Below are 11,265 nucleotides of genomic sequence, written 5' to 3' on the forward strand. Positions count from 1 at the left end.
TTCCCCTCCCCTACTCTCCCCTCCCTAAATTCTTCAGACAACCTAGCCTTAGTTCCCAAACCCCCTTCCCCTCCCCTACTCTCCCCTCCCTAAATTCTTCAGACAACCTAGCCTTAGTTCCCAAACCCCCTTCCCCTCCCCTACTCTCCCCTCCCTAAATTCTTCAGACAACCTAGCCTTAGTTCCCAAACCCCCTTCCCCTCCCCTACTCTCCCCTCCCTAAATTCTTCAGACAACCTAGCCTTAGTTCCCAAACCCCCTTCCCCTCCCCTACTCTCCCCTCCCTAAATTCTTCAGACAACCTAGCCTTAGTTCCCAAACCCCCTTCCCCTCCCCTCCTCTCCCCTCCCTAAATTCTTCAGACAACCTAGCCTCAGTTCCCAAACCCCCTTCCCCTCCCCTACTCTCCCCTCCCTAAATTCTTCAGACAACCTAGCCTTAGTTCCCAAACCCCCTTCCCCTCCCCTACTCTCCCCTCCCTAAATTCTTCAGACAACCTAGCCTCAGTTCCCAAACCCCCTTCCCCTCCCCTCCTCTCCCCTCCCTAAATTCTTCAGACAACCTAGCCTCAGTTCCCAAACCCAATCATCCACCGCCACCCCCATCCGCCCAGGTCGTCTTACAAAACCAGCCCGTTCAAATGCGGTCAGTTATACCGGGCTGCTAGTGCTGTGTCAATCTCCGATCCCGGCTCGCATCTTCGATCTTTCGTTTTTCTGCACGTTACACTCGCCTTCGCGTTCTGTGTGCGAACGCTTCAACTTAAAACGGTGCATTTCACAATCCCTCCGCCTCGCCGGCCGCCCAGCTGTACGTTGCAATACCTCCGCCGTGACGTCATTGCTTCCTCGCTCGCGCGTCATCGCTGCCGAGAATAAACGTCCTCGAATTGATTTTTGTGTCCGTTTCTGCTCGCCTGGTTCTGTTTGGGAGCAGAGAGAACGTATAGAGATGGAATTAATGTTGTTGTATTGATCTGGGGTATTCATGTAAAGGTCACTGACTGACTGAGACACGTGCGGCAAAACGAGACAGAGACAGAAGAGACAGAGGGGGTGGGGTGGGGAGGGGGGGGGGAGAGATTCGCACGCGCGTGTGTGTGTGTGTGTGTGTGTGTGTGTGTGTGTGATTCTTTTTGCGTCATTATTTTCTATTTCTTGTAGTTAAAAAAAAAACGGGGAAAGGGAGGGAGACAGACAAACAGAGACAAAGACTGACATGGAAAACGTATGTGTGTTTCTGGGAAATAGAGAAAGAGATATAGACATACATAACGGTAGAGACAGGAGAGAGAGAGAGAGAGAGAGAGAGAGAGAGAGAGAGAGAGAGAGAGAGAGAGAGAGAGAGAGAGAGAGAGAGAGAGAGAGAGTGCGCGCGTGTGTGTGTGTGTGTGAGTGTATTCGTTACATGTTTGCACCTGCGCATGCGTGCGCGTGTTTACTCACGTGCACGCCACAAGCATTTTTCTTTGTGCCACCAATGTCTTATGTACCATTGGCTTATTGCTGATTGTTTCACCATACTCTCGCAAATGAGCAGCGTCTCTTTCACAACACCATCACTCGCACGTGTAGGCAAAGAGAATTAATCAATATAATAAGAACATCGATGTAATCGAGAGAGAGGAAAAAAACATTGGCACTGACACTAATGAATATTGTGTACTTTTCACACAGCTGTTGCCCATTGCCATTCGTGATGACGTGATCTATGGATTCAATATATATTTACCCTTTTCTCTCTCTGTGTGTATGTGTGTGCGTATTTTAATTGACCCTTCTCTCTGTCTCTCTCTCGTGTGTGTGTGTGTGTGTGTGTGTGTGACTTTTTGACTGATATAAACAGTTAAACAATAAAGGTACATCAGGCTTTTGATGATCGAGATTCCTTGTCCTGCGTATTAGTACTAAACACACACACACACACACAACTTTCCACAATGGCAAGCAAGCCATCAAACAAAGAGTCAAAGTTACAGCTGTTCTGCTTTATTGCTGCTTTGGATTATAAGTTAAACCCATGGACATTTGACATACAAAACCAAACGACATTCGTATCAATACAGTCGCAGTATAAAACAAATCTTTCATAACAATCGCTATCTTTCTGTCACATCTATTCCTGATCATGTACGCACCGGTGGCATTTGTATTTTGTTTTCATCCATACGTGCAGGACATTCGTCAAGCGAATCTATAGATGAAGAATTGTGAAACATCTCTGTTTCAGGCAAGTAAGACTGAGCTTAAAGTGAAAGTGCATTAGTTTTCATTTTGAAACCTTTATTTGCGAGTTTGTAGATAACCTTTATTTCAGAGTAGGTTGGGATAGGGATGAGAGGGAGGGGGAGATGAAAGCTAGGAAGAGAAGAAAACATACGGCATTTTGCGCTTGTGATACATTAGGCTTCATTCTACAAGTGATAAACAGTGTCTTTTGCAATACTTTTGATTTCTTTCAAAGGAGTTGCCTATCATATGACACAAATATGATGTACTTCAACTGTATTTTGTGGTCGCTTTGATTCCGATTTGTTCCGCTTTCTACAGCGTCGTTGCAACTGACAGTATTTCTACAGTTTTGTTGCTTTTGCTGTTTTATAAATATGTTCAAGAATTCTACAGAAAGGGGGGTGAGGGGGGGGGGGTGTCGTGAGAGAAAGTATGTGTGTGTGTACGGGGGGGGGGGGGGGGGGGTGTAACTTGCCTACAAAAAGGAATGGAAATCTGCAAAACAGCACACTTAAATACTTTGTGTCAGCACTAGTACGTACAGGGCGGGGAGGGTAAATTTAAATAGCCAACAAAAAGGAATTGAATTCTGCAAGATAGCACGCTTCAATACTAAGTGACAGCACTAATACATACACAGCGATGCACAACAGCCTGCATTTGGGAGGGTTTATAGCTGCTAGTTCTGGTAAGCACATATTCACTTGAATGTCAGACAATATTACTTCACTCATTTTCATTTTACACTCATAATTTCCCAACTTTCAAATCTATTACATTTACTGGCCTTTTTTAATCTGTGTGAAATAACCAAACATTCACACCATACTCACATGGTCTCTTCAAGAAACCTTTACATGTTTTCATGAACTTTCACATCCATTTCTCATGCTTTCATCCTCTCACGGCATTTTGATCGCCTCATAAAATAAGAGATCGAAGATGTTTTTTTGGATGGTTAAAATGGTAATCACTTGAAGTTTAAGTCATGGCAATCTTTGCATGCACAAAAATCTTCCTTCTAAATTTGTTCAATCTTATATATATGCACTTTGTACATAAATCGTCCCTCTAATTTCTCGCAAATGTTTTGAATTTTTTTTATGGAGATCATAGTTTTATTAGGGGTGTGCAAGATTGGCGTACTGTAACTGTAAGGCACATAATTATGTTACCTTTATGTGCAACGTTTGTTGGCACTAGTAGTAAGTCTCTTAAAAACAACTTTAAAAAACCACTGTCTCAAATCATTCAAACACTAAAATAAAATAAAAACATGATCAGGCTGCTGTTTGTGAAATGAGCACAAACTATAACGCTTCGCCTTTCAACCAAGACAAACAAAGAACAAGTCAAGTGGAGAAAGAATGAATTTTTCTGTGTGCTAAAAAAATTAACAGCTAAAAGTAAAACAAAAAGAAATGGAAACAAAACGGTTCTATTCCAGATTTTATTTCAAAACTGCCATATAAAATTAATTGTGGAAACATCTCAAGACACAAACATCGACTCTTGAGAAAAAAAAATGGACTCAAACTCTCTCAGTCAACTGTTCTCAAACAAACACAGAATCAAACTTCAGGAACCAAACTTTCACATCTTCAACAAAGCACTCCTCAAAGTTCAATATCACAATGTGTAAGTCACACTCTCTCATGGATATCACACACATGTATACATGGAGGGATGGAAACTGAAACGTGAGTCGTGAACACATGTACGCATTGCATTTACAACCACACGCAGACTGTCGGACTTGCGTACACACTTCCCATGTACACAAAATCCTTAATCTTGTCAACACGCTTACCATACATTCTCTATTGTCATACACATCTTTGATTTTCACACATACACAATCCTCAAAGTCACACATGCAAACACTCTTATCATAGTCATACATAACACATTGTCATACATACACCTTAATCTTTACATGTACACACACACATGCGAACACACACACACAAAGAGCAACAGGATAATATATACTGGTGTACCTTTGCATGGTACTGTCAGCTTGTAAAAGTCTTCAACATTTTCAAGTCTTTTTGTGTTGCGTACAACCCACCATTCACTACACACTGATACTGGCTATGGTTTTCTGTACCAAAAATGCAGACAAGAGACATGACCTGCTCTACGGCTTGACTGGAGACTTTGCAAGCAAGTTGCATACATACTGACGATAACATTATCAATGAGCTACAGTGTTTCTCCTTCTATTTAATCAAGCGCCTCTAAACTCTCTCGCAGTTTCACTTTTGTTTCAGTGCCAAGTCGGCACAAAGTTCAAACACACAATGGCTTTGCTTCATCCTATAGCGTGGACAGCCGTGAACAAACTGTTGGGCTCTCTTTGCCTACATTGCACTCTACAAACCAAAAGGTCTCCAAGACCACAAAGGTCGATCTCGACGACCTCAAAGGTCCAAGTCCAAATCACAACCAAAACCTCTGACTTCAACTGACGAGGCTGTCAGCAGGTCAAATACAACTATCTATGCCTGTATCATTGTTCTTCTTGGGTCTAGTATGCACCGACCATGGTCATTTCAACAATGCACAGCCAGTGCTTCTAACTGTGTGTGTTATTAACAACACTCATGTTGATAATACCATGTCACTGAATAATGCAGGAAGCAGCCAACTGGTGTCAGCTCCTTTGACAGCTGTAGAGCTTTAACCTTATCTGTCCGAACTTTCATCTCTTTGATTTCCTTCATAGTCTTACCCGACAGGCAACACATTGTGAACTACAGTCCTCATGAGTGATGAAAAGCACTTCAAACTCGTCTCTGCTACAGTGCTAGCCCATAACAGCAATTACCATCCAAGGGAAGAGTCAGTTTCCATTGGATCAACTTCAGCAACACTTATTGCGGTTCTTTCATTTAGATTAAAAATTCGTTGCAGGTTTAAGATGCCTTGAAGCAAAGATCTCTCTTTGAAACAAAATCATCACAGGCCATGCAGTACAGAACTCTATTTCGATTTCCAATGATATCTGCATGCAGTCTTCTGTCCTTGCTGTATCCACAGCTAGTCCAACTTCTGTAACTGGAGTCCTACAGCACGCTCAAACTTGCAGATAATTTACCAGCAAAGCTGATGACACCAATCCTCTCAAAACTTTCAAGTCAGCAGTAGCATATTTTTCTCAATCAAATGTTGTTCGTCTCTTTCACAATGTTACTTTCGCTGTACGACAAACATTAATGCTGTCGCCAGCTTCCTGAGCAGTAAACATCTTTGCAGGAAAAGATGAACAAGGGGGGAAGGGGGGGTGGACGAAGGGTGATGCTACCAGTCGAATGGTCCCGGGGTGGGCAGAGCGACATCTGGCACCACCTGAAACTTGGAATGTTGGCTGTTGGCAGGCCTGCGCAGGGAGGGGACGGATTTGAACCAGGGGTGGGACAGGATCTCCCCGGCAGACAGGCGTTCGTTGGGGTCGCGACGCAGAAGGCAGCGAATCAGGCACTGGGCCTTGGGCGAGAGGGAGTCGGGAATGTGGAAGTGGCCGCGGCGAATCTTGCCGAAGAGGGCCAGGGGCTGGGAGTCGTGGAACGGGTATCGGCCCACCAGCATGGTGTACAGCATCACGCCCAGACTCCACACGTCCGCCGACTTGCCCGAGTAGCCCGACTCTGTGGCGGAGAGGATCTCGGGGCTGACGTAGGCCGGACAGCCATGTTTGTCCTTCAGCACGTCAAGGTCGTCGTCCGACAGCACCACAGCGTCTTCCAGACCTTCCAGCTGTAATGTCGTTCTGCAATGCAAGCAAAGAAACCAATAAGTTATTCAGTTCACATAGACCACTTGTATGTGTTCTGCCTACACAACCGCTGCTTCTATTTTTTTCCGTTATCTTGAACAATCTTGAAAGTAAGAGCAAACAAGTAAACTTAAGAGTTATAATAAAGTTTGACAACTTTACATCAGACAACATGGGTTTGACACAAAAGAAGCAAGCAAGGAAATGGGATAGTGACAGCGTAGACCTGCATTCAAAAGTTAAGCAAGTCACAGCGATTCCAGATACAGTCCATATTTACACTTTACATTCCCCCCTTTTTTCTGTGTAAAGTCTCATTCACCCCTTTCAAAAACTAATCCAACACCTCCATCACACAAAAAAAAGAAGCTAAAAATCCAACAATCTTCACCTCTCAGCATCTTGAAAGACGAATTTTCGCAGCTTGAGGTCGCGCAGGATCACTCCATTGTCGTGACAGTGAGTGATGGCGGCCACGATCTGACGAAACAGACCGCGAGCCTCCGCTTCGCTCAGACGCTTCTTCTGTCGCACGTAGGAGTGGAGGTCGCCGAAGCTGTGAGGGAAGAAGATGTAGGCCTTGGTCTCTCCCAGGATGATCTCCTGGGCAGCGGCGATGTGGTCATGGCCGTCCACTTGCCAGTACGGAGACAGCGAGTCCCGGTAGTGGTTCAGCGGAAACACCTGCACAAATCAAGATGAATGTTTAATAATGATGTCTGTGGTGAAAAAGAGACAAAGAAAAGACCCAAAAGAAAGACCAAATAATTAATTAAAAAAACTTGTTCTAATTGATTGTATTACCAATACTATGTGTCTGTATGTTAACTACGTAAATGTTCACTATGAATGAAACATAGTCAGCCAAGAAGTCAGTCATTGGTCACTGTCAGTAAAACTGCAGGCAATCAAATCAGCTGTCCAACTACCTTGATTTGGCCCATCACTGTCCACAACATTTCAACAAAGTCACACTACCAGTGAATAATTAAATTGTATACAGGTGCTACTCTAATTAGTATTATATTTATAAAGTCCAAATTTTCTCTAATTTCTAAATCTAACTTAAATTTCAGAAATGTTCTGAAAGATATGCTGCCGTGTGAACTGAAGAAGCTAGACAGAGGCAACTGAAGTAAGCAGGTGCAGCCATAAACTGATGTCATAGGCACGATTGCCCAGTGACTTGCAATCGGTAGTCAGCATTGCACCACAGACCAGTAACTACTAATACTGAAAGTACTAACTTGGTTGGTCCAACCCATTGGCATTGCCATAATACTGGCACTGATGCAGGGCGATCATCACTTTAACAACATTATCATTTTTGGCAAAGCGTCAGCCGAGAAATGTGTCTGTACTTTATAGTAATACATACCATCAGAATAAAACAATGATTTGAAGTACAAGGTAGGGCGTCAACTTAAACTACTTGTATTACCATTACACAATAGAATATCTGCTGATCAGACAAAACTGCAAATCTTGTCCGAGTTCATTTGGAACATTCCCTCCGCCCTACCCAAACAATGTATGCTTCCTCTTCCCTGGCCTCCCTTATTCCCTCTTTCTTTGGCATCAAAGCATTTCAACAGGAAGAGAGGTGAAGTTTCCTCTCTGAGTGCACTGAACAGGAAGGGCAAGGGGTTTGAACAACTTCCTGCACCACACAAACTAGCCCAAAAGTGGAAAGCCCCCCCCCCCCCCCCCCCCTTAGTTGTTGGTCAAGGGACGTGCGGACAGACCACAGCCTGTGCCAAACACCAAGCCGTTCTGTGGTCCAAGCTGCCCTTCCTCACCTCTCACAAACAGGAGGTGATTTGGACAGGGAAGGGTCAGCGCTGTTAGCCGCCACAGGCCAGGGAGAGCGTTCGGTGCTGGCCCTTCACCCCCCCCCCCCCCCCCCCCCCCCATATTCTGTTTGATGAACGGTTAGGGACATTTCCTGCTTCTTTCCCTTTTTGTGCAACACACCCATGGCTGGGATGGGCAGCCTGATTTTTCTAATTGCGGAGTCAGTGAGTGCATGAAGATGCTGGGACTGAAGCCAACACGTTCGTCTCATCTCAGTTCTAATATGTGTGGGAAGAACTCAAAACAATTTTCTTCTGTTAGTTGAAGTATTTGAGTTTTCTGATTCTGAACTGAAAATAAGGATTGGAAGCCTCTCTCAGCTAACTTATCTGCCTATCAATTGGGTTTTTTTTGGGGGGGGACTTGAGAAACTCTCACAGTCACCGAGTCTAAACTAATGTTGTGATGTGAACATAAGTTTTTAAAATATCAGATTCAGAGCAGACAATTCAACTAGACAATACAGGCACAATCTTAGCATTCCAAGCAACAAGCCCCCAACCACAAAACACACACACCCCTCTTTGTGTGTCAGTCAGCTGTCAAGAGTCCTTCACGATCAGCGATCAGACGAACAAAGGAAACGAGAAAGTACTAACCTAGGTACAGTTCGGTTATGACTCGCACCCAGCAACGTGCTACACCAATGTCATTAAACTCCCGACAACCCACGCAATGCTGGTCTATTTCACCACCAGTCATGATCTCGGGCGCTCACCCAACAGCCCGAGTTGTCTCCCTTTCACCACCCAACTGAACCCCAATAGGTCAGACACTATAAATTATATCATCTTTGATTTTCAAACCTGAACTTTGAATTTTGACAACACTGAGCGCTGACGGATAAAAAGCATACACTACTACCCAGATTTTCGTTTGCATGAATACATAGATTTGTTCCCAGGTAACTAGGAAGTGTACTTTTGAGTCATGGGACAGCTGACTGATACTAAAAATAGAACCTGATAAAGCTACTTTCACATTGAGTTACATTCTGGTAAGTGGGATTACTTCTTAGTTCTAGCCAATTTTAAACTTTTGTTCAACCAAGAATTATCAAGACAAGGACTTCAAAGAAGTCTGTTGTTTCAACAACAGCTAATTTCATAAGTTTTCTTTGTTTCCAGGTCAGCTGTTCTTATTTATTTATTTATTTATTAAGGAGATTTCTATAGCGCATAACTAAAAGCACTATGCGCTTTACAATATCCTTCAGTTTCAATCATTCTGATCAATATTTATTTAGGAAACAACAAATAGTATATTATAGTAATAGTAATACACACATTATATTTAATTTGTCACCATGTTAAACTTAGAGGAAGATGTACCAGTCACTATTTCACTGTCAGCTGGACGACCACAATTTTAATGTTTATCTTTTAAGTAGCCTTGTGTAACAGGTCTCCATAAACTCTTCAAAAACCTTAGAATCTTACCAAAGAATAAAAAAAATACATACCTTGCATGTCAACTCCTCTTGCGTAGTTGTGTCGATCGCCAGGTATGCATCCGACTTCTCACTTTCTCTGAAGAGAACATATTTTCCAACTTTTAGACAATCTTCTGTCTTGGATTCAGGCCTCGCAAAAGAGGGTAACGTATCTGACTGAACATCTGGACTTAAATTTCCTAGGTTTGGTTCAGGATCTGGCAGTATTTTCTTTTTCGGCCCATGACTTATGAAGAGTCGGGGCCTGTTTCCCATGCAACTCATCAAACCCCCTCAAAAGGTGGCTCCACACAAAAATTGCAAGATGAAAAAGAGATGAACACAGATGAACTTGGAAACAGTTTTCTTGCGTAGTTTAAGAGTTCAAGAACAAGGCAAGTCCAAGGAAATAAATAAATAGCACCAATGCAAAAATCAGGCTTCCTCACAAGCGTCCAGACATTCAGACTTTTTTACACTGCACACAACGTTCACTGAACAATCGCAACCGCCACAAAGATTGTTCGGACTAGGACAAGGGGGGGCTGACTGAAGCGGTAGAAGAATCAGAGCTGCCATTATTGCACGATGGTGGTGAGTATGAAAAGAGATTACAGTCGCAGATCAGGCATTGCACATGTGTTACGGAATTAGTTCATTCCTACTCAAGACAGATCTACTCTAGCACAAAGTCCGGTTCATCATGATGATTCACCTGATCTGAGTCTCGACCGAAGTTATCGCTTCATGTCAGCTGAAACGTCCACGTAGAATCAAGTATCAGCCTCTCATGGGCTGAAACGATAGATTTCGATGTATGGAATCGTTGACATAAATTTATGAAATCTTCAGTTTGAATCGACGTCCCCCTTTCCCAGGTTTAGTAATCCAGGCTGCTCGTGAAAGTCGCAGTTTCACGAAGTGACGAAATTCGTGGCTGTTTCCTGTCAACGGACACACAGTAAGAATGGTCTCCTTCGGCGACTGTTATGTGATCACCCAAGATCGAAACACTCCAACAGACAATCAAGATGTTAAACAATACCGAGCTGCAGCAAACCTGTTCACTTGAAAACCTGGGAAGGGCTCATAAAAGACCCTTCTTGTCTAGAGTTTGACTCGGCTTGGACTAGCAGACGCCATTGTGAAGGTCTGTGGTGTAAGAGCGCTAGATATCGGTCACATTACGCACTTCTTTTTCTACATCCGCGACCGTTTTCTGCAGTTACGAAGTTCAAATTGCGTTTTACATGTAACGAACAGCAATGTACTTGCTTCTCAAAAACTTAGTTTGTTCACTATTCTTAAAAAGATTAGCAATATTACTTCTTTCTTCTTAATACATATTTGCTTTTCTCTCGCACTATCTTGCCCCAGTTACATCAAAGTGCATTGAGGAGTTATTTTCTAGGTGGTTAGCGCTGATTGGTTCAAACTCATCACATGCCTTGTGACGTCAAGACACACCTGCCCTATTAGGGCAGAAAGCTGTCTGTATAGTCACAACCTGGAAGTCTAAATCTATGACGTAAATAATTCCAGCGGTGTTCAAAATGCAGTTGGAATGTTGCTCCAGAATTCATTCAAATGTAAAATTGTCAATGTATTGTTTACGGGAAGATGTCGGAAATACGGGACGTTCCACGCTAAAATTCCATGCAGGCACGGCCGCGCAGCAGTCGCCAGCGATCAATATCGTTGAGAAAAAAAAGTGCCACTGAGTATTGATCTATTTTATTCCCATCGATAACTTCTTCTCTCTCGTTCTTGCACGAAGTATCCGCACTAGATTAATATAATTATTATTCAATGAATGCGGCAGTATAAACGATTTTATTCTGGAATTTAAATACAGAATGTATAAAAGCAATATGAGTCCATGCAATTTCAGTTCAGTTTGCTGAAACAAAGGAAACTCAGTTTTCAGTTGCAACATAGTTGCATGATATGGGAACAAAGTCTATCAGTTT

General features: G+C 43.1%; 1 protein-coding gene across 1 annotated transcript; it reads right to left on the reverse strand.

Annotated features, from left to right (window-relative positions):
- Positions 1-1,972: 1,972 nt before the first annotated feature.
- Positions 1,973-10,473, reverse strand: LOC138979770 (tribbles homolog 2-like). The gene is made up of 3 exons (XM_070352508.1): positions 9,326-10,473; positions 6,401-6,693; positions 1,973-6,003 (listed from the first exon to the last, which is right to left on the reverse strand). The coding sequence occupies exons 1-3, from the start codon at positions 9,578-9,580 to the stop codon at positions 5,535-5,537; spliced, it is 1,017 nt and encodes a 338-aa protein (XP_070208609.1). The 5' UTR covers positions 9,581-10,473; the 3' UTR covers positions 1,973-5,534.
- Between the last annotated feature and the right edge of the window lie 792 nt (positions 10,474-11,265).

The sequence above is a fragment of the Littorina saxatilis genome, linkage group LG11, assembly GCF_037325665.1.
Source record: "Littorina saxatilis isolate snail1 linkage group LG11, US_GU_Lsax_2.0, whole genome shotgun sequence".
NCBI lineage: Eukaryota > Metazoa > Mollusca > Gastropoda > Littorinimorpha > Littorinidae > Littorina > Littorina saxatilis.